The sequence below is a fragment of the Ictalurus punctatus genome, chromosome 3 (assembly GCF_001660625.3).
Source record: "Ictalurus punctatus breed USDA103 chromosome 3, Coco_2.0, whole genome shotgun sequence".
Taxonomy (NCBI): domain Eukaryota; kingdom Metazoa; phylum Chordata; class Actinopteri; order Siluriformes; family Ictaluridae; genus Ictalurus; species Ictalurus punctatus.
In genome coordinates, this window is record NC_030418.2 from 4,063,781 (window position 1) to 4,088,876 (window position 25,096).

Genomic DNA, 25,096 nt, shown 5'->3' on the forward strand with positions numbered 1-25,096 from the left:
GAGAGAGAGAGAAAGATCACAGCTCAGGTCGTCAGCTACAGATGGTAGGTGGTAATGCGGTTTTTAATTGGCCTATAAGAGTAATGGTTACTGTTAAACGGTGCCTATTTTTGTAAAAAAAAAAAAAAAAAAAAAAAAAAAAAAAAATTTACTGCAGAGTGCATCTGGTTGCCATGTCATCCGTCTTACTGAACAAGCTATTGACCCCTTTCAGGCGTTCAATAATGAAATGCAGCACTGATAGACTCAATATCCTATACTATTAACTCTATATATTCTAGGATCCCTTAATGCATAAACAGCACTACATGTTATACTGCATTTAAACCGTGTATTACTTTAATCAGACAAGAGGACCAAAAAAAAAAAAAAAAAAAAAAAAATCAAGTGGCCAGAATCCTACAAATCAACATACAACCGTTTCATTATTCTTTTCAGAATATACTGTATAATAAATAGATGTGTTTGATGACTTAATGGTTTATTTTAAATAGATAAATGTAAGTGACACGTACCAAATAATATGCGAGAATAAAACTTGACAGCATTTGCTCATTTGGCCGACACTTTTATCCAAAGCGATTAGGATTGAGGCTATATCTGAGCATTTGATGGTTAAAGATAATGCTTAAGGACCCAATCATGGCAGCTTGGCAGTGCTGGAATTTGAACTCATGACCTTCTGATCTGTGGTGCAAAGGCCCAACCACTGAACCCCCCACTTCCCAACAGGGTGTGCTGTGCTGTATAGGACAATAATCAATGAAGTGGTGTAACGCTTTTACTACATGTTCCTATTTTCCACAATGGATGGATGGATGAGTGTGTGAGTGGATGGATTTACCACAATTTACTATTTTATATAGTTAATGATTAGTTGGATGGATGGATGAATGGATAAATTAATGGATGGATGGGTGAGTGGATGAGTGAGTTGATGGGTGGATGGTTGGTTGATTAGATGGATAGACTGATGGAACGATGGATGAATGGGTGAGGGAATGAATGGATAAGTGGATGAAAGGATATATGTATAGAAGGTGAGTGGATGGATGGATGGATGGACGGACTGACTGATGGAAGGATTTACAACAATTTACTATTGTTATATAGTTTATTATTACTTGTATGGATGGATGGATAGATAGAGTAGGATGGCTGGATATATGGATGAAGGAATGGGTGAATAGAGTAGGATGAATGGATGGAAGGGTGAATGGGTGGATGGATAGATGGATGGAAGGGTAGATAAATGGCTAGATGGATGGATGTTTTTTTTTCTATTGCTGATAAGAACGTAAAACTCGGCTCAAAATAGTTTGCTCTAAAACATTATTTCTTTTTCGTGTGACCCAAGCGGAATGAATTCCAAGCAAATACTAACAGCAGACCATTGAAGACGGCAAAAATGCTCGCCGTTATTAGAAATCGCATTTGCTGATTTGTAAACAAACCTTGTTATTATGGTCAAGAGCCTCACTTGTTTGGGCCTGTTTTTATTTTATTTAACGTTTTAACTGATTGTATTTGAAATATCGTCATCATCATCATCATCTGATAACACAGCACTGTCGAATTCTCGAATCGGATTGGTCAGAAGGTGTTTCAATTTTCGACAACAGCAGCCCTGATAGTAGCGCGAGCCGAATGAAATATGTTAACTCTAACCTGTAGTCCTGTCATGACTGATCAAGTAAATGTCACTCCAAAACTACCAGAACACACTTAGGCCAAACTGACAACTCTTTGACACCAACCAAACTGGTACCAACAATAAAGTTCTACAACAAAAAATTACAACGTTACTATGACAAGCGCCTCTGCCCCTGTCTGCACTAACATCTCTGAGCTTCTCCAGACCCCCGAGAGGGAATAACTAGGCAGGCTTGCGTTAACTCTGAGATAAAGCACAAGACGTCAGATCCTACAGAGCAAAGCAACATCATACAGCTCAATTTACTCAGGAAAATGTAGAGGAGAGCAGGAGAGGGGAATGAATTGGAAAGAATTGCGTATTGATCATAATCTTTGCACCTTTCCACACTACCGTGCCAAACGTACATTCACGTCAGCTACTGCACAGAGTTTGATCAATAAGATCCCAGAGATATCAGCTATGACTGGATTACCGTCTGATCCTGAAGAACTTGATCACGCGACTAAAGCGCTGGTTAAAGTGGTAAATGACCCATTATTGGCAGAGGCCAGTAATAGGTCATTTACCACTTTAACCAGCGCTGGCTCTGTGCTATAGATCAGGGTTGTGTCTCCTTGCTCGTGTTGCTTGACCTTAATGCAGCTTTTGGGATTAATGCATTAAGGGCCCTCTCCTGGCTCGGGTCTTACTTGACTGATCGTTATCAGTTCGTAGAGGTAAATGGAGATTTCTCTGTGCATACTGAGGTAAAGTTTGGTGTTCTGCAAGGTTCTGTTTTATGCCCAGTGTTTTGGGGTTTTTTCACTTGATATACGCTACCTCTGGGTCAAATTATTCATAAAACATGGAATTAGCTTCCACTGTTGTGCTGATGAGACACAGTATGTTTCAGCAAAGCGAGATGACAGACACCAACTTAATAAAGTTGAGGAATGTGTAAAGAACCCTCCCCTCCCCTTTTTCACACGTTCACACAGGTTTGTTGATGGTGGTGTGGCTGACTCCCTTATGTCCCAGGGAGCCCTCATGTCTGCGTTACCTTCTGGCTCTCCCTTTTAGTTATGCCGTCATAGCTAGTCTTGCCGGAATCCGTGCTAGCACCCACGCAAAGTACATTGTCCTTAACTACTGCGGGACAATAAGCATATCTAATAATCTCTTTCCCTCTCTCTTTCTGTCGAGCTACACATGATACTCCTGAGATACCAGTGATCCTGACTCCTTCTGGTCTCCAGACTTTCCTGATCCACCCTGATGCCCTACTTCTGGTTGGAGTTCTCATCAGTCGGATGTTACGTGCTGCTGCTGAGGCTGGCCCAAGTGGGGAAGCCTGGAGGTCACTGGGACTGCTGATGATGGTACCACTTAAAAACCATAAAGATGGCTTTGGACCTCAATTCATATGAACAGTTATGCTATGGTGGTCAGGACTACAATTGCTATTATAGCTTAAGCACTGCAATTACCACAAACAGTTTTGCACGCAAGCCTCCATGGGTGAACAGTGGAGAAGTTCAACAATACGGACTTCATGTAAAAACTGTAATGATTGTTCCTGGTTATACATCTGCACTATTTGACCATGAAGTATTAGCACATTTATGGAAGGGATTTATTTATAATTATACTATCCGTCGTCCCCGAGATAAATCATGGGTTCCCTTTTGAATCTGGTTCCTTTCAATGTTTCTTCCTCATATCGTCTCAGGGATTTTTTTTTCCTGCCACCGTCGCGCTCATTAGGAACAAACTCATACATTTAAAATTCTGAATACATGTATTTCTGTAAAGCTGCTTTGGGACAATGTTGATTTTTATTTTTTTTTTTTAAAAGCATTTTACAAATAAAACTGAATTGAATTTAAATTATTTTAGTGAAGATGTCCTTATTGTCAACAAATTCATGGTGCTGTTATTCACGCTGATGTCGCTATAGACTGTGAACATTCTGTGAGCGGAAATGCAGACTGGTGACTTTTCTAAATAACTACTTCATGCTGTTACTTTAGTGAAGACATCCACTTGACTGTTTTGCACAGCTGTAAATAAACAAGAGATGTGACAAGTTTTTTTTTTTGTTAAGCAGAGTTGTTCTCCTAATAAAGTATGTACAATAGAGTCAGAATATAAACTCCATCTGTCTGTCTGGATCACAATGACTATCTATCTATCTGGACCCCTATGCGTGTCTGTCTGTTTATGAACCATATCTGTCTGTCTGTTGTCTGTCCATCTATCTGTCTGTCTGCCAACAATCTCTCTGTACCATAATAGATATTGTTGACAGGCAGACAGATATACATCTATCCATCCATCCATCTGGACCACAATGTCTGTTTTTCTTTTTGTCTGTGTCTTTCTATCTATCTATCTATCTATCTATATCTATATATATATATATATATATATATATATATATATATGTCTCTCCATCAGGACCACAATGTCTGTCTGTTTACTAACCATATTTGTCTGTCTGTCAACAATATCTACCTACCCATCTGCAGTGCCCATCACTAATATTGCCAACCTTGGTAAATATGGTCCTGCCATGGCCATCCCTGTCCCCTGACTTGAAACCCATTGAAAACCTGTGGGGTGAATTCAAGAGGAGAGTCCACCAGCGTGGACCTTGAAATGTGAAGGATCTGGAGAGATTCTGCATAGAGGAACGGTCTCCGATCCCTTGCCATGTATTCTCCAACCTCATCAGGCGTTATAGGAGAAGACTCAGAGCTGTTATCTTGGCAAAGGGAGCTAGCACAAAGTATTGACTAAAAGGGTGCAAATAATTGTTGCACACCTATATTTAGCAAAGTTTTTTTTTAATAAACCTGTGTTTGCGCAATTGTTTAATATCCTTGAGAGCAGAGTATTTTTGTGATTTTTTTTTTTTTTTTAAACAAAAAGATCAAAAGGTTAAACAATAAAGAAAGATCTATATCTGTCTAAGGATATTTAATGAAAGATGGCTTTTTTGACATTAAATGTAAACACGTTCATAGAATAATCCTCCAATGAACAGATGCTATTTGCTAACCTTTACATCATTACACACTAGAACAAACTAAAGACACTTTAGTCAAAAATAAGTACAGGATGGAATGCATAGAAAAATAAGACGAGTCGACTGTTAGATTTTTGAAAGACAATGGTGGAAATCACAGAGTCTCACCACAGATGTTTAACAGTCTCTTTTTTCCTGAGGAACTGTTCAATTTCCCATAAGGCATTGCTCAAAATATGCATAACAACATTGCGGCATAGACTGAAGCTGTTCTGATAAAAGGTAGCGCTGCTTCCCATTACTGATACTCTCCACAGGTTCAGTTCCTCACACTTTAGTGCTTTACTCTGCTCCAACACATCTGATTCCACTCAGAGCAGTTTAGATTAAACTGATATGAACCGAATTCACGTTTGACTCTAGACCCAGTGGTTATAGTTCTGTTCTAGTGGCTGGAACATTGCGAGTTCAAATACCATGACTGCCAAAAAATCCACTGCTGGGCCTTCACAAAGTTCTTAACCTTCAGATGTATTCTCAGATTTTTACATATATCTATATATACATATATATTTTGCCAAAACAACATTTAAAAAAAGACTTTAATAATACGACATTTGGTCAACAAAACAAATAACCATTCTTTCCATCCATGGTGAGCAGAAAAGCATTCAGAATGCACAACATACCAAACCTTCAGGCAGATTTGTGATGATTTGATACACTATTATGCAGAATTACATACTGATTCAAAACAGTCAAGAAAATGAAAGCATTTAGTAGTTAGGTGCAGTCTATACATATGAATATACTGTATAGGGTTTGTTAATCTGAGAATCCAAATCTAGACTTTGGATACATCTCGATATGTCTACCGGTTATGATCCTATGCTTTTAAACATTATTTCCATCCTCCTTCTGTTTTTATCGGCTGGTCATCCTCGAGGATCTCGTTTACTACTAGTGGCTTTGCCCCATGCCGGGTATACATGATATACTACTGTATAAACTTCTCAACCTTATCTCCCCCACCACCTTACAGTCTCTTTTTCTTTTACTTCTACCTTAATTCTTCAAAAAGTATAACACTCTTTCTCTCCGAGTGCAAAAATTGTGTAATACACCTCCTAGGGTATTATAGATGTGGTCAAAAAAGAAAATTAAAAATGTTAGCAGAAATGTTAAGAGGCATCTGAGACAACCACGCAGAGTTAGCGTTCTTGCTAGTTTATATAAAACTGAAAATATATATATAAATATAATAATAATCCATTGCTTGTAAGTTTGGAATTTGGATGAATCTCTCATGACTTTCAGGAAAACAGTAGAAAATTAGCTTTTGCTGCTAGCTACAAATCTGTAGTTGTTTAGAGCTCCAAATATCTGTACATCTATCTGGATTTAAATCCTAAGAGGGTTTTGTTTTGACACAAAATTTCACAAAAATAATATCAATTAAATAAAATTCATTCAAATTTAAAAAAAAAAAAAAAAAAAAAACCTTTTTTGCTGCATCCCACAAGATTCCAGTCCTGACAACTTGTACTGTAAACATTTCTGGCAAAGAAGAAGAAGAGAAGAAAAAAAAAAAACAACAACATTACCCAGTTAAGGAATGTCTGGACCAACCAGAGAGTTAATAAAACAACAATACATCAAGTCTAAGAAAGCATGATTGAATTATGATGACACAAACTACAACACGCCGGTCGAGAACGAGACGATGCTTACACATCGCAGCCGAACGATACTGAGAAACTGACCAGAGGAAAAGGTTTCAACCTGAACGATTAAAATATATTGGCAAAGTTCTGTTTATAGGACAATGTTTCCCAAAAGTAAACTGGAAAATATAGCCCTACCACTGCACCGAGTCCGACGGAAAGCAAGAGAATTATGTTTCCCATTACCTTTCTGTCAAGTGCCACAGTGGTGGAAAGGCCAGAAAAGCCTTCTTATAAGGAGCAAGTGTCAGGGCAACAAAGCTCTTGGGTTGTTGTGTAAATAGAAGGGAAAATTGAGTGTATTCGCTTAGAGCAGTGGTGTCCAATCTTATCCAGAAAAGGGCCGGTGTGGGAGCAGGTTTTCATTCCAACCAATCAGAAGCCACACCTGAGTCTATTGAAAGCCAAGCTCAATTGAATAAACAGGTGGAATCAGGTGTGGCTCCTGCTCGGTTGGAATGAAAACCTGCACTCAGACCAACTCTTTCCGCATAAGATTGGACACCCCTGGTCTACAGCCTTTCTAAAATGCACTTTGGAGACTTCAGCCATATGTGCTCTCTCTTTATACTTACACGCTCATTAGAGATTTTAAGCCGCGTTCACACTTGTAGCAGCCTGTTTTGGGCAGAATTATTGAATGAATAGTACGATAAAATGTCTCAGCATTGTCACTTCCACGTTTCATATTGAAATAATTACTATAAAACTCTATAGTTGTGTATGATTTCTTTGCACTGGTAATAATACCAAAAGCACATTTGTCTGAAATTTCTCTTGCACAGAAACCAAAAATGGGTAGAAACCACCAACTGTGAGAGTAGAGACTGGAGATATCGGACAACCTGTCGTACGTAACTAGTTCAAAGTATTTACTGCTAAATTTCCTGCGAAAACCACAACGGTATTTGTTAGTACACGCCCACAATATTTTCTAATGACTTTGTTTGCCACAATTTCCAAACTCAAACTAGCCCCTTAACCCACAGCAACCCTAACCAGGATAAAGCATGTACTGAAAATGAATGAATGAACACGGTAAACATACGTCTGATACGATCCTGAACGTAGCACGCACTTCATATCTGACAACTGGCGTGAAAGGAAACTTCAAGTCAGTGATTTAAAAAATCATTTTTGTTCAAACCTACAAATGAAAGCTTAAAATATCCTTATAAGAGCTACGTAGTCACGGCCACACAAAATGATTGTACACTTGTTGCTTAAGGTGATTTGTTAGTGTGAATGCAAGTAGAAAATGTGATGGCTAAAAGTGTGAACATTAGTATAACGCTATTGTGAACATGTCACTTAATGGAGACGGATTATAAGGTGAGTCACAACTGAATAAAACGGGGGGGGGGGGGGGGGGGGAATTTTTGTATTTTCAAAAAGTCCTATCGGCTTATGGCCAAAAATCAGAGCGACTGTATCTTTTTCTGACGAGCCTCGACCTTTTTGTTTTCCAGGTGTTTGAACAGAACACTTTTAAAAAAACGTGACACGCAGAACTAAAGCCAGCCCATGCCCCCGCTGGCAAGGTGTTAAATTCATCCAGCCGGAATTTTTATGTCTTTCCTTTTAACAAAAGCAAAAAAGGTCAAGCTGAGCTCGACTCTGTGCCGCGTTGCATTAAATAACCTTCGCTGAGAGAAAGGGAGGCCTACAGGGGAGACGGTAAAACACATTTCAGATAAAGCCTTGCCCAGTGTGAAGACATGTGGGCAGATTTTTATCAGCTCTTAACCCATGGCCACATTGATTCTCCCACTTATACAGTATACCCCCCCCTGCATATTGATACATTGATGTTTTGGTCAGACGCTATTTATAGCCAGGCTCAAATATAAAATTGAATACAAACGGTTTAGTCGTCACCAGGTTAGCAACCGTGACGTCCGTCTTTATGTTACGTTCGCATTACATGGGAGTAATTGTTATTGGCATTTTCTGACATTCAAGTCGACCTCTATTAGTCCGGATGTCTCTGATCAAACCTGAAGTGGGGCAACTGGCAACAAGAACATATTGAAGATGTTTTTAAGATAAGATTTGTCTTTATATTTCAGTTTTTGGGCCCTGCAATGGACTGGGGTCCCGTCGAGTAGGCTTTCTTGCTTCTCCAAGCAGCTCCACTGTTCACGGATCCACCGCAACCGTCGTGAGAAAGCCATTGTGTTAAGTGGCAAGCAGAAACCCCCCTTGAGAGGACATGTGGAAGAAACCTTGAGACTCAAAAAAAAAAAAAAAAAAAACCCTTCTTCACTCTTCATGGTGGTTCTTCGAGATCTACCTTCCTGAAGGTTTCATCTCCAACCAAAATCTAACACACCTGTTTTAGTTGATCAAGAGCTTCTTAAGGCAATGATTAGATGGTCAGGTGGGCACCATTAGGGTTGGAGCTAAAGTCTTCAGGAAGGTAGACCTCCAGGAACAGGGTTGGTGCCCACTATATTAAAGCATTACAGTATTCGGGTGTAGAAGAGTAAAGACGAATAGTACCAAGTGTACGGAAAGGATGTTCAGTAAGCGTATGAGTCCTGGGATGTGCACAGGAAGGACTTTACGATTACAGCAACAGTTGGTAAGAGGTGCAAGTCTCCGGTATCCAGGTAAGATTATCCACCCACAATGTTTACCTAATAAGCATGTCAACACTTACATGTCAGAATAATGAATGTTTTCCCTTTCTTCCACAGGACGTATCGGAAATCCGGCATTAGCCCAATCAGCAGTCTACCTCTTCTAATCGATGGAGCTGTATGGAAAAATACCATTTCCATCTGGGTGCAAACGGACATTACAGCAAACCTTCTGTCGCGACCGGAGTCACTGTCCGTTTTCTTTTCATCTACACATCAGTGGGTTATTTTCTATCTGACCGTGCGAGCAAGTGCCAGCATGAATCCTCAAAGGCAGCAAAACGCACACACGCAGCGTACTCCCACCACAAGCTGAACGCCGGCAGGCCGAGGCAGGAAACATCATTCTCTCAGAACTGTCCTCTACTGCTAAACCCCCTCCCACCACCACCCCAACAAAATCTCCAGTTAGAACAAGTTAACCCAATTGAATGTACTACCCAGAAATACTTGCTTCCCTGCTAGCATATATTCCTCACACTTCCCTTATACAAGCTGGACAAAGGCAATTAATAAACACCAATCCTCTTTCGCTAGAATGCCTTCAAGACTGTCTTCAGGATAAATGTCAGACTCTGGGGAGTGATCTTTTCCAGAAACATCTACATTCACATTTGATATCTGAAGAACGCCGCGCTGGCAGAAGCCACGGAAGACAAAGATAAATCCCAAATATTTTTCTCACTGTGTGAAATGTCAGAATCAGATTTTCGTTCGTTTTTCTCTGGGGGACAGGGAACCGATACCCGATCCGCCTGAAAGCTACCGGGCTTTCGTTTCACGTGAACTTGGATGCGACGGCACGGCGTGCGAAAGGTATCGCATTCCAGGACAAGGCAACAAATAACGTGACTGAACTTGTCACGTTGCATCCTATTCAAGTTGCACGGCGGTGCGCTTTGGTCTGGAGATGAAGCGAAACGTCTTCTCTATAAGTGTTGAAAACAAAACACGCCGAAATATTAGTGCCTGCGTTATTCTTCTAGCGAGCCGGCATCTTCAACCGAAAGGAAACGCGAGGTAAGGAATGAAACATGTTGTAGTGAAAATAGAAAATAGAAAATGTCAAACCAGTCGCGACGTATTCCTCTTAAACTACGGCACTTTTCTTAAAACATACTTTTTATCCATTTATAGTTACACCTAACGTTGTGGAACATCGACAGAACGCGTATAGAGCAGCAGAGGGGTAAGAAATTGAGACGTATATTTAACTTTTATGAGCGAGTCATGCTTTTGTCTTCACGAAACTTGAAGCCATCGCATATTCAAAGTGAGAAGCCGTCCAAAATTAGTAGCGCGCGACAGCAAGCCAAGCAAACAACGTTGACAAGTCATGCCTGACTCCAGTGATACATAGTGTTTACTTAAAATTGTCAAAAATGTGTTCTGGGTACACATCACCTGCTGCCACACTTGCAACCACATCCACACACACAAACACACTTGAGAAATGAGAGCTCTATTCTTGCAGGAGCACTAAACTGAAATGACGCATCGTGCTCCCATGAAGCACGGCACTTAGAAGGGACAGTGTCTCGGGTATCTGGCTCCTTTGTGGAGAGTTCTTCTCGAAATAACTCCAAGGTCACTTCTCTTGGCACTGTGGGTCTCACATGAGCACAGTGCTAATTAGCCTTTATGTGATGAAAAAAGCTCATTCCAGATTAATCTTTCAGCTTTAGAACGGATGGAAGCTGGAGGGAAATACATGCATCCCTGTACATCCGTGCAGTTATCCAATCAGGATCCAACCCCACAAAATCATGCAGATCCAGGTCAAGAGCTACACGTAATGATCGAATCAAACATTAAAATGGAATCGCTGTGGCATAGTCGTTGGTGGCAGACGGGCTGGTCTAAATATTTCAGAGGCTGCAGATCTCCTGAGATTTTCACACACATGAACACACGAACACACACACCAGTCTCTAGAGTGCATGCAAAATGGTGCGAAAAGCAAAAAACATCCAGCGAGAGGCAGTTCTGCAGGCAGAAATGCCACGTTGATGGGAGAATGGCCAGGCTGGTTTGACAGGAAGTTTACGGTAACTGAAATAACCATTCTTTACAACTGTGGTGAGGAGAAAAGCATCTGAAAAGCATTGAAGACTGGAGGAAAAAAAACAAAAAAAACAAAAACAAAAACAAACAAAAAAAAAACATTGCCTGGACTTTTCCCAATCTTCAGCCATCCAGTTTTGGCGAGCCAATGCCCACTATAGCCTCAGATTCCTCTTCTTGTCTGCCAGGAGTGGAACCCGGTGTGATCTGCTGCTGCTGTAGCTCATCCACCTCAAGCTTCAACATGGGATGCTTTTCTGCTCGCCACAGATGTAAAGAGTGGTTGATTCAATTAATGATAACTGAATAAAACATTACACATCTATGTACATTTCATTCAGTCAAAGATACCATCTTCCTGTCTTATAATAAAACAGTTACACTCCAGCTGATAAGTTCTAAAAAGAAAGAGATTTCCTTATTTATTTACATTTCCCTGGGAATGTATAGTTCTGGAAAAATTAAAAACGCGCCATGGCATGAATCACGGCATGGCAGCATGAAAAAGCACGAAGAAAAAAAAAAGAAAAAAAAAAAAAAAAACCTCACGGGACACAAGGGACGCTGATCACCTTGAGCATACAACTCCGAGTCTCTTAGTTGAAGTTATTGCTAGCAGGAATGCAGATTTCAAAAACACTTCAAGTAGATTTCAGGCTCAAAACGACAATGTTTAAGGATGGAGGCAGCTTGTCCCCTTTAGGAAGGCAGTAATAAGTCTGTGGGACCTCAGAGAGACACCATCTACAATGCTGAGGTGTGCTGCGATAGCTGCTGTCAAATGGAGCCTTGCTGAAATGTCAAGATCTGAGGAACTTGACAATTCACAGGCTCCAGCCAATAAGTTAAACACCATTTGCAGGACAATGGGCCATGTGCTAGAGCTCTTGCATTCAGAAGTGTTTGCTCGATTGCTCGATCGCGGTCCTCGACCCTCAGACATAGATGACCTGGTCGAGGATGTTTAATCTTACAGTTGAGCAGTGGTTGGTGGAAACCAACATCTTGCCAGCCATCTCAAAGCCACAAATGAGGCTCTGTGGCCTAGTTGCAGACTTCTGCACAGAGTGGGAATATTAAATGTAGAGGCCAGTTGTGGGCCAGAGTATGTCGAGGTAGTGAGGCCAGTTGCGGGCCAGAGCGTCCGTCCGGATCTGTCAGGGAGAACTGAACCCAGCCACGAAGAGGTTGAAGAGGTCCACATATGCCTGGCCAAACCTCTCCAAGATCTGAGGTGTAGACAAAACCACTTTGTACACGCCTTTGTCCACGACACTACCACTACTACTACTGTGCAAGTTGAAGAGAGGTGTTCCCCTCGTTCTGACCTCATGGTTGACATAACTGGCCATTCCAACACTGTCAAAGTGGACCAGGACACAGGACTGTTTGCAGACCGCATGGACTGCTCTCCAGCGACAACTGCAGCGACACCGGGCAGGGCACCTATTCCCAGGATAACTCACACAACCACCAGGTGGCGCATGGAACAAAATACTGCAGCTGAACACAGGACAATAAAAACGGAATGTGTGTGGTCGAAGGGTTCACATAAAAATATTACGTTTCTCAAAAAAAAAAAAAACTTATGATAAACCTAATTTAAACAATTGACACAGCGGACACCTCCCTAGCTTGTGTAGGACGCATAAATGGCGATTATCCATAGGTGATCTCCAGTAGGGAACAGCATAGTTCTTAAGAGTAGGTATTTTGCATCCTAAGAGTATTTTTTGTAGTACATATTCATAGTAGAAGGCACAGTGGGTACAGTAGTACCATCGCCTCACCTCCAGAGTCCCCATTCGATCCTGAGATCAGGTTACTTTCCAACTTCTACATTAAACTGCCCCTAGTTGTGAATGTCCATCATGCCCTGCAATGGACTGGTGTCCCATACAGAATGTATTCTACACATCACGCCCAGGGTTCCCGGGATAGGCTCCAGATCCAACAAGACCCTGACTAGGATAAAGCAATAACTGAAGACGGATTAATGAATGGATATTCAGTGATATCATCTTCATCATCATCATCATAGTGATATATTTTATTTAATGTAATAATTGAGAAGCAGATTCCGTGCCTGACCTCAATCATCACCTCAGATCATTCATTTTCTATCATACGAGCATAAGATAAAAATATATTAAGCTTCCTGTGTGACAACATTCTTTAGACATCCAATCCTATCGATATCATCATCATTTTCAATGGCGTCTCAGCAGTTAGGTTCTACGCAAGTGATCGGAATAATGTTATTTGAGTTATTAATAATAATTAGGAATCCTAGGACTGTCCTAAGACCTTAAGCATGGCCCTTAACCCTCAACTGCTCAGCCGCACGCTTAGATTGTACCCTGCTTGCATAAAAGTGAATAAATGAATAAATATAAATGTAAATGTAGCTCAGAGGTTAAAGTTCTGTGTAAGTTTAAAATCCCAACTCTGCAACAGAGTTAGTACTGGCTCCATAAAATGGCTTAAATTTCAGCTTTGTTTGCATCATGCCTTAAAATGAGTTTTAAAACGAATCAACATCGATTAAAATGGCACATTGCTAATGAAAGCTCTGTTCCCTGCTGAGTAAATAATACGTATAACGCATGAATAACACATAGCAGACCGTAATCAACACCAGGGTGGTGCGATACAGCCTTATTCCTGGTATACCAGAGTGATTTTAATTCATCAATGAACAAAACATCACGTTATGGACTGTTTAAGAGTACTTTTAAACGTTACGGGACGTTCGCGAGACGAGTTGGGTCCTGTTATCGCTTACTTTATAGCAGCTATACGCAAGCGTTCGCTTACCGGCTTCTACTTTTTCCATCTTAGTTCATGAAAACGCAAAAATATAAAGAAGTAAAAATGCAGCTCGTCATGTTAAAAGTAACCAGAAAGCAAAGAATCTTCTGAACCGTTACTAAGTTCTGACACCCGAGACCCTTATCATACGTGTTAGATGTTGCACCTTTTCCTGCACTGGCTATAGAAAAGAAGAAGAAAAAAAAAAAAAAAAAAAAAAAAAAGAAGTGTTGTTGGAGAGGGGGAAGAAATATCATGTAAAATCTGAGTTATAGTATACACAGAGCAGGTTAGGAACGGGAGCTTGTATTAGAGATGGCTAGTTTTCCTTTTCACATCCTGATAATTGCTATTTCCTTTCCAACAATTACACTAGTTGACAAGCACAGGGTTCAAAACGGCATGCTTATAAATGCCAGAAGTGCACAAGGTTGTAGAACATACTGTTTTCTCTGACAGAAAGAGAGATGGTGAAGCGAGGACAAAGGGAAAATGAGAGAAAGCAACATTTATGAATGGCCTTTAATTTAATTGAGGCTTAACCTACACAGAAACATAGAAACAATGGAGTAATGAATGAGAGATACTGATTCACTCAAATTGCTCTCAGGCGCACATCCACAAGACTGTCTTTGCAGCGAAAAAGAAAATACCGACAGACATTCGGAGAGGACGGGATTAAGAAGCAAGCCTATTACCAGGCCAAATAAATACATACGTAGACCACTATACGTACATCTGCCAGAGAACCATTTACACACACAACCGGGAAAAAAATAAAAAATACACGAATATTATGATAACCAATATGGTTATCTGTGCTAACAATCTGTATCGAGCGGCTGCGAGTTCCACAGAAAAGCCGGCCGTCAGTTTTAACGAGGCTTTGTTCTGCTGCAAAGCCTAGAGATATTTATTAGAAGCATATGAAATTTTCATACGGTGTAAAACATTCCCTTTCATCCTGCAGCCCGAGCTGTGGCCCAGGCAGGAAGCGGCGTCTGGAAGCTCCACAGGAGAAGAGCTGTGAGGATGAAAGGAAGGAGACAAGGAGAAGTCTGGGTCGTGCCTTTGGGTGACATCAGTTTAAAAAAAAAAAAAAAAAAAAACACGAGGCCACCACTTACCACCAGGAACTTGAGGCTGTATCACTAACAATAATTCCTCCCCCCAACCTGTAACAGGCAATGTGAAACTCATGGCTGATTCCACACAAATGATTTAAAGTGCCCTCTAGAATTAATGGCACATTAAGGAAAACATCTGTATATCCATCCAGCCATTTTCTGTACCACCAAGTGCCCCCAACATCTGCACGATCATGCGATTATCCGATGTAGCAGCAGCGCATAAACTCATGCAAATGCAGGTCAAGAACTTCAGTTAATGTTCATATCAAATATCCGAAGGAAGGAAAAATCTGATCTCAGTGACTTTGGCATGGTTGCTCGGTACACAAGGCATTACTTAGGAGTGTCTGGAGAGGAAACACATCATTTTAAAATGTTTTGCGTAGACCTAAGATAGATAGGTTAGATAGAAACATTTGAGAGGAAGGTTTATTTGATACACTCATTTTCATGAAGGGTGCCAATAATTCTGCAGGACACGACGGCTACAGCATCGCAGGGACAGGAAGCCAATAAAACCCCACAAAAACGCTTATTGAAAAATGCACGCCTTGAATAAGCGTTAAAATTTCTCTTCACGAACGAATAAGTAACACATAAATAGTCCGCGGAAAACAGGGTCTCTTTCGAGTCGCCACCGAAGTTAAGCTGATTGATTTAGTGGCGCAATTTGGAGCGATGAAAGTAGCAAACGGGTATAAATTAGATTAAACAGATTCAACAGTGCAACAAGATTCATGCGCCATAAATAATCGGTAAAATCACAGTGCGGTAGGTTTTAGAGTATCAGCTTGTACATATACTCGGCACAAAAGGAAACGTCCTTGCGCGTTCAACTGCTTTCATTTCCAGCAAATTTCCCAACGTGAGTAAATTAACATTTAAAAAAATAAATAAATCAATAAAAACGAGACATAATCTGGACAAGTTTCACAGACATTCGAGGAACAGAAATGGAATAACGATTCCCTGAACAAAGGGGGGGGGGGGGGGTCAATATTAAAAGAAACAGTCAGTATGTGGTGTCCTCCAGGTGCTGTAAGTACTACAGTGCATCTCATCCTCATGGACTGCACCAGATTTATCAGTTCTTGCTGTGAGATGTTTCTCTGCTCCTCCACTAAGGCATTTGCACGTTCTCGCTCACGTTTACATGGGATTGTAATCTTCCAGTGCAGGGACGATCAGCTGTCCTTCCTGTAGCCCCGTCTTAGACGTCTTACATGACGGACATTGCAGTTTATTGCTCTGGAGACATTCTGCAGTCCTCATGCCTCCCTGCAGCAGGACGACGGCATGTTCACGCAGGTGAGCGGGAACCCTAGGCGTCTCTCTCCTGGTGTTTTTCAGAGTGAGTCGAAAGGTCTCTTTAGTGTCCTGACTTATTGTAACTGTGACCGTAATCGCCTTCCGCCTGTAAACTGTTCGCATCTTAAAGACTGCTCCTCAAGTGCATGCGCAATAATCAATTATGGTTCATCGATCAAGCATGAGAAACTTCGTGTAAACCATTTCCAATAAAGATCTGTAAAGCTTGTTTGGATTTTACAAAATTATCTTGGGGGGAACAAAAAAGGGACGTTTCTTTTCTTTTTCTTTTTTTTTGCTGAGGGTATAATCAGAAATTGTTAGAACATCTGGATAGCCAGACACACAGTCTGCCATGCCTCCTCTCTTTCCGCTAATTATTACTAAATCCACAGACACTCACCACCCTCTCTCTTTTTTTTTTTTCTCCTTTTGATCGGCATGTAATCAATGTTTTTTTTTTCTTCCCTTCACTGCCTCGCTCTCCTCCGACATTCTTCAGCACTAAATGAGTCGTTTCAGACTTTAATGGCTGAAATACATGAGAACACACACACATTCAACAAAGCTTTCATGGTTTTGGGTCTGCCAATTCTAATAGAACAAGGTTCTAATATTGTGTGCTCTTGTAAAGCTCCTGACCGATCTCTGACTGATCTCCAGCTCATTCTCATTCTCCCCCAGTGCGTCTGCTCCGTGCCCAGAACAAGGGGCTCATTGTGGCCATTGGTGGGGCGCCATGTCCTTTGAAACGCCCTCACCTCTCCTCTCCGACTCAGCTTCCCTCACCAGCACCATTAAACTAACCCGCACGCGCATGCCAAGCCTAAACCCTCTCAGCAACATATAATTCATCTCCCACAGCTAAAGCCTTGTTAATATTATTAATAAACATTAAAAATGGATGACTGCCTCTCACTCCAGATTTAAACTCTATGCACCCCCAAAAGACTTCAGTAGACTTTCCAATTCTTAAAAGCGAAGCACAAGCTCCTCATAATCCGAAAGCCGAGTCGAAATCGCGTTCATTTTGTGTTTCAAATCCCAACGGCCCGTCAGAGGCACGTCCTAAATCCTAAACCAAACGTTCTATATGTGGCACGCTTTATTTAACATCCTAATCTACAAAGATGTCCTGATCGCGCAACCCGTTATTACATTCCAAAGTTTTCCTATGCCGTGGTACTCGTTTTACACTCGTTATACACTGGGTGTTTACTCTCCCACCGTCTGACATCACATTTTAAAGTGAACGAGCTTGTAACTACAGCGGGTCCAGTCATTCCATATCGGTATTAAACACTGTATAAAAAGGATTTCGGGCTCACTGGCTGGTGAAGAAACCTTGGCCTGGAGAAGACCCTGACCGCGAGGTCCTGAGCGAGACCGAAACAAGCCGTATCTTGTCGCACGACCATGGACGACGTATCGTGGAAGTAGAACAATATATCTAATATGGGTTAACTATACAGCCTAGATACATGTTTATATTTGCTTGCTGTATTATAATTCCAGAAAATTTTTGATATATAGACTACTTTATTATGCGGTTTTGAGCACTGCTAACAAGTTATTAACAATATTAAAAGATCCTCATGTATAACGTGGTGGTGGTGATAAATTCCCCTGAAAGGTGGAGCAAATATGTAAATTTGTTACAACTGTGGGCTGTGTATTACATACCACTTTTTCCGAAACGTGAGTAGACACCACAGAGCCATCATGTAAACAGAGAGGAAGGGCTTTGAGCCAATTAATTGTCGAGCTAAATGAACCTAACTTGGTAGCTAGTTCTCGAAATAGGCTAATTCCATTTGTTAACATTATACAGTTAATATCACTCTCAAAACTTTTTTGAAAAATGCCCATAAATACAAATTTACCTACTCATAACTAGTAACGATGAGCTGCGAAGACGGATTTCTCCGGACGGTATCGTGTACAGAAACGCAACTGAGAAGAATCCAGTACGGTCTTGATACACTGTGTCTGGGATGAATTCGGTCTCATCAAGTCTTAATAGGATCCACCTCGGTTACATACTGACGTATTCTCAGTGTTGCTGCCAACACGAGAACATCCCACCTTTTAAGGCTCCGTCTACTCTAGTGTTTCTTTGAAAGCCGCACATATAGTCCCTGAGAAAATAAAAGGGTAAATACGTCCTTGTTGGTAGCTGAATGAGTGTACAAAGGCTGCTGCTAATCAATGGACTTCAGTGGCCTTCTTTGTGTGGAGATGATCCTGATGTGTTCGAAAATGTCCTCTATTCTGCAGATCATTTACAAAGGATAAATATATTTGATCTCGGCCACCAGGACCCAAAAAAAAAAAAAAAAAAAAAAAAAAAAAAAAAAAAAAAAAAAAAGGGACACAAATACAAATACTCTATCTGGTATGCGAGTCATGGTACTGCTTTCTGTGCAACCAGTCCCTATCAGTGATCTGGCTACATGAATCTATATGTACTCTTATCTTGCAGCACACAAGAAGCTCGTCGATTTATTTTTATGACTGACAGCGTCGCAAAAAGCAGCTTTGTAGGAATCCGGACGTACTGTACGTGTAGATCCTTAACGAACAAGACAGATGCTACAGTGGCGAGGAAGAAACAATGAGAGACTCTAAATGGGGTATAAATCAGGTGTAGAGTACAGTCAAACAGCAAAAAGTGTGTTGAAAGGATATTCACTACGAGTAATGGGATGAACAGACAAGTCTTTATGATTACAGCAGCTGTTCTTACATACAAGTCTACAGTATCCAGGTGAGATCATCCACCAAAGCAAAGGTGAGACTTGGGCAGGAACCACTGGCGCTTTTCCATCTTAGGAAAGTCCTTGTGTGTAATGTCCTTTCAACCTCTCATGCTGGAAAAGCCAGGCTATAGGAGGCAGTATTAAAATGCAATGCATGCTTCCATACTTCACTGAATAATTGGCGCCCATTAGCTTATTGATTCTCGTTGACCAAATACAAACAATCAAGCGTTCAGTTTGCAAAAACAACAACAACAACAAAAATACATTAAATCTCTCACTAAAAACCTGGCAGGTATTATCCATAACTATTGCTTCCAGCACACCAAACATAGCCAATCGAGCTCTCGCGTCATCAACGGTCGCCTCGGCTGTTAACGACGTCATCATGTGGATGTCGGTTCAGTCGTTCAATGAGACGATTGCACGGTTTATGCTGTAAGACACGATGTTCAAAGATACACTACGAATAAGGTATACGGTAACGGTGGACAGTCTACGGATACCGACGGGAGACGTTCCGGCCGTCCGTGGAACGCACTCTCGTACAGATTACCCGTCGCATTGTTTGAATTCGTTTTACCCGACAGCTTTCTACACCGTGTTTACCTTCCACTACTTCTCCTGTGATGCATCCGAATCTCTCACCAAGATACACGTCTTTGCCCTGAGTGGGCTTATTAAAATTGCATGCTGCTTATCGCCACCTGTAATGTCATTAGGATTAAAATATGCAGACACTCAGCGAACAAGCTGCATCCAATATTGTAAGGGAGCACACACTCTGGTAGCCCATGCATGATCCTGATACATAAATATGCATCAGATATCAGACTAGCAGATATTAAGCCGGGTGCCGTTATGTATTCCCGTTACCGCCCAACCAAGTCGCAGTACGAACAGTTCAGATGTTACGTGATGTCATTCGACTTCAATGGAATTCGTCGAACGTATTTGACTAGGGTTTTCATTTTATTTGCGTTGAAATTTTCATCCTTTTTATTTATTTATTTATTTTTTAAATGGCACGCTATGTGCCAGAGATACCGCTTCTATTACATATGATTTTATAGATCAAAAGACCCCTCAAGTTCTGCGAAAAAAGATAAAGAACAAAACTCACTGAAGAAAAGAGCACCCCCTCAAGGGCTACATGCACTATTTCAAACATTTAAGAAATTTTGGTTAAGGGTTACATTGTATACCACTACACGTAATACTCACACTGGACATACAAAGACTTTATACTGTATGTACAAACGCTATGTAGAATGATCCATCACTCAAATTATATCTGGAGGCTCTATTGTGGTCTTTTTCCACTGATGGAGAGAGTAGAGGTGGATGAAAAATTCAGCAAATTAACAGAGGGGCTAAAGTGTCTAAATTATGTAGCCGATGAATGTATACAATTTGTGTAATAAGTAAACACCTCATTTAATGTTTGGACTTGGACAAAGTCTCCATTACTACTGAGGTCATTCTTTATTCCTGGTAATAATTTACAATTTAAAAAAAAATATTAAAAAGACATGATCGCATAAGTATTCACCCCACCCCCACCAAAACATTGATGGTGCAACCAACAGCATTGAATGGAGTTTACTTGCGTGCGATTCAAGTGTCATGTGACCTCAGAGTTAATGCACCTGTTCCTGAAAGACGCTAGAGTTTGTTACAGAAAAACAAAAACCACTGAGCTATCAAACCAAGCCCAGGACAAAATGTATGGGATAAAAAAAAATAATAATAATAATAATAATAAATCCAAAGCTGTGAACATTCCACAAAGTGACGTTCAATACATTAATAATAATGGGAAAATATGGCACTAGAGGAAGTCATCCATGAAATGTTTTTTATAGATTCATAACCGATACCCAATTAAGTCCATTTCAGATTCATGCTATAGTTCAAGGAATGTGAATACTTCTGCACAGTGACTTGCTCCCTAATACATTGCTCAACCCAAGCAGAAACTGGAAATACATCCTTAAAATAATAAATTGTCAACGATCCGGCTGCACTTCCGTTATCCTGAACGGTAGAGAAAAGCACCCTTACCTGAGTGTGGTTGGCTCGGAGTACGGTGTGAACAACAGAGCAGGGAACGTGGGATTGTGGGTCAGAGGGTGCATTGGAGGTTTCTGAACCAAGTCCATCCCTATCGTAGAGGCATGCTGCATCTCCACCACTCAGTCACCTACTGTCTCACTGGCCAGAGTGCCTGGATCAAAGTCAGGCCTGTTCCCACACACAACCAAATCGACTCCCTGTACATGTCTATTGATGATTTAGGACGGTGTGTGTAAAAACATAGAAGTGCTGAAGGATTGTGGATGACAAAATGAGTTAAATGCTGTTTGTGTGTGCTGGCTGAGGAAATGTGAGGAAATTTGGGAGGGTAATGAGTTGTCAGATGTGTTTTGATCAAAAGCGTGGTGTTTACAGGATTTTCACATTGATGTCATTCCACTTTAAAATACTTCTCTGCTCTCTCTCTCTCTCTCTCTCGATCCTTCTCTCTCCCTAGACTCCATCTCTCATTATAATTCTCAGCAGGTTTTGATGTTAACCGAGGCTGTCTGTCCCCATGAAAGTTGCAAATTTAAGTAAAACAAACAGAAGCAGTCACGTCAATCCTCCCGCCAGCAGATCGCATCAAAAACAACCGTCTCCTTCAGTGACAGGAAAAGAGAGAAGATGAAGGCAGACAAATACACGGACATGACGATACGGACAGCGTGAACGCCTGAAAGACAGGAGGGTCACGGGGTTTTTTTTGTTTTTTTTTCCCCCTCCCTCTTGCAGCTCTTATTAATCCACTCTACTATCACACAGAGCGTTCTCAGAGAGGAGAAACGGTTCTCAGGTCAAATCGACTCTGTTCTCGCATTCAACTACAACAAAAGGAAGAAAACTGAGCACCTCCTGATGGAGCAAGTTTCTACAAAATGCTCCCATCTTATAGTTCATGCGGTTTTATTGATGTGCTTCTCGGTCTTGTTCTTGTATTTCTTCTCATGTCTCTCGGTCTCTCTCTCGGTCTATGGCTATGCCTGCTGGGAAATAAATCCTCAGCCTTTTTTTTAATTTTTTTGCCCGCCAGACATTCATCCAGCATGACACTGACCAGGTTAAAGTAGTTATGAATGGAGAAAAAAAAAGGAAGGACTATTTAGAACTTTTAGTGATTGGATGTTTGGGTAAAATATAAATATATATATATATATATATATATATATATATATATATATATATATATATATATATATATAAATATATAATATATATATATATATATATATATATATAAAAATATATATATATATAAAATATATATATATAAAATATATATATATATATATATATATATTTATATTTATATATAAAAATATATATATATACAACAAATATATATATATATAAACAACAAATATATATATATAAAAATATATAAAATATATATATATATAAAAATATATATATATATAAAATATATATATATATATATATATATATATATATATATATATATATATATATATATATATATATATATATATATATATATATATATATATATATATATATATATATATATATGCAGTTCCAGCTTCCTATTCTCAACGGTCCTTGTACTTTGCTCAGTAAAAATGCATTCAGATCAGAACTCTAACTGGTTTGTGCCGGTTAGTGCTGGTTTGGTGCTGGTTTCGATGTTCATAGGCATGCTAATTAATTTAGAAAACCTTGCTGGTTGCCTGCCTCTTTCTTCCCCTCATTTTCCAGCTCTCTTTGTGTCTTACCCAATAACAGGGCTTGGTAGAACAAGAGACTAAAGCAGGACATGGTGTGTGTGTGTGTGTGTTCGCTATGGAGGAAAGCTGTGCTTTGCCCTGGCTGACTCTAATTGCCGGTGCCGTGGTGCCAGAGTCACCCGGGGAAACTGAGGGGAGCCGGCGGGGTAAAATTAAACAAGCATTACATGTCAGGAGTGTTTACTCTCAGAGCTGCTGTCAGCGTGCTCCTGTTTATCTGCACCGCAATTACCCTGCGCCCCCGGGGAACCCCGCGGGGCAGGACAGAGTGGGGAAGGGCTCCCTGTAATGCGAAACTAAAAAGTGATGGTAGTCCCTGTCACATTCCCTCAATCTCTTGATTGCGCTGCCATCTGTGCACACACGTCTGCCATCGGGAGGATCCCGGAGCATGGAAAGAATACGCTCGCGTCTGTCTCCAATCACATTGTTCATACCGGTATTAATCTGGAGGAGTTGAAGATAAACACTGACTCGATTGAAAGACAAATTTCTCAACTTGACTTTGGAAAGTCGACTCGGTTTCCTACGTCACCGACGATGTTAACGATGCCAGTGGGAATTAGCCTTTGCTTCATCTCCATCTAAAGAGATCCATGCAGCAGGACTTCAGTCTGTCCAGCTCTCCCACCGAGGCACGTCTCTGCCGTAACGCCATCGTAACTGCGCTAGCAACGCCCGCCTGTGAAGTCAGTGCGGCAGACAAGCGCTAACTTCACACAGGAATACAGCACCTTCCAACAAATTAGCACCGGAATCACTAAACACACAAACATTCCAATATAAACTTAAGGTCCTTTTTTAGGTTCTGTCCGTGTGTGCAGTTTTTACAGGAAGTACACTAAATGTGACTGATAAATGTTGATTCCTACGACCTGTGGTTGTGCATGTAGTGGCTGTGACCTCTGACCTGACCCCTGGCTCAGTGGGACAGTAGGTCGAAGACGATGGGCAGCACGGCAGACTGCCCCCACACGTACGTACACACACAACGGGGCAAGTCTGCCTGAACCGACACGAACACAGACACACTGGATCCTCCCACTTCACTTTCCAGGAGTATTTCTCACGCCATCTGTGCACGTAGTCTCAAAACGAAGTGTAATGTAATTCATCACACCTCCTCGACCTACTTGCGTAGTGCAAAACCTGACCTACTACCCGCAGCCCCTTTCTTCCTCTCGCTCGAGGATAAACATACTCCTGGAGAGCTCATTCCATTTCGTTCTGCACTCGAACCTCCACAGTTCGCTCTCTTCCCTGGAGACGGATGGAATGACGGGAAGTGGAGGGATCGTGGTCCTAGCACTTACATTGCACATCTACCCGGATGGACTTGATGGCAGCCACCCCAACCCCGTTCTCGGCCTTGCAGTAGTAGCGGCCTCCCTGCACCCTCTGGATGTTGTCGATGCGTAGAGTTTCATTGAAGATCGGCGTGTCTTGGAATTTGTCTGAAGCGCTGCCCGCTGTCTTGGTCCACCGGACCTAAACAGGAAGACACGAGAAGCAAAACACAAATTAAGAGGAAGTTCTTGCAAGCCAGACATCGCTCAAGTGTCTGGTTTTCTTTCAATCACTCGACGTTGCCTGATATCACAGGAAGTCCTCTTTGACCCACACCGCAAATAACCAACCATAGACTGCTATGTTTCTAGGGGAAGGAGTATGGAGAAGATTCTGGGCTAGTGACACGAGGACAACACGGCACACTGAAAAACAAAACCAAAAAGCTGCATTATTCGTGATGTTCATTTATCTCTAAAAGGTGTATTGCTTTCTTTTTTTTTTTTAAAGAATTAAACACAGACTTTGGCCAAAAAGGTGAACGTAATTCCCTAAGCCGAACTCGCGTCGTTTTCGCCGTCTATACAAAAGAACCCCTCGTTATAGTTTCCAATTGGTTTCGCCGTTCCAACAGGATGGAAACGTTAACCGTCGAGCTTTTCACAATTATTCCTAAAAAAAAAAAAAATGACAAAAATAAATAAATAAATATGAATAAAATACAGCATGACCTTGGAGTTATGTTATGAAATTTCTTATTAAAAGCAACACTGTCTGTACTGCATTTCACATCCCCAATAGTGCGACTGCTTTTTCAGACTAGAGGCGAGTCACAATAGAGGGTACTATATCCTCCGCCGAAAAGCTCATTACCAAGGTGCTTAAA

General features: G+C 41.0%; 1 protein-coding gene across 2 annotated transcripts in view; it reads right to left on the bottom strand.

Moving 5' to 3' along the window:
* The window catches only part of LOC108263837 (MAM domain-containing glycosylphosphatidylinositol anchor protein 1), a 195,209-nt gene that overhangs the window by 101,304 nt on the left and 68,809 nt on the right, over positions 1-25,096 (bottom strand). For both annotated transcript variants that reach the window (XM_017465013.3, XM_053679441.1), the window contains one exon: positions 24,237-24,411. In XM_017465013.3, coding sequence (XP_017320502.1) covers positions 24,237-24,411 — 175 coding nt within the window. The remainder of the gene's footprint in view (positions 1-24,236; positions 24,412-25,096) is intronic.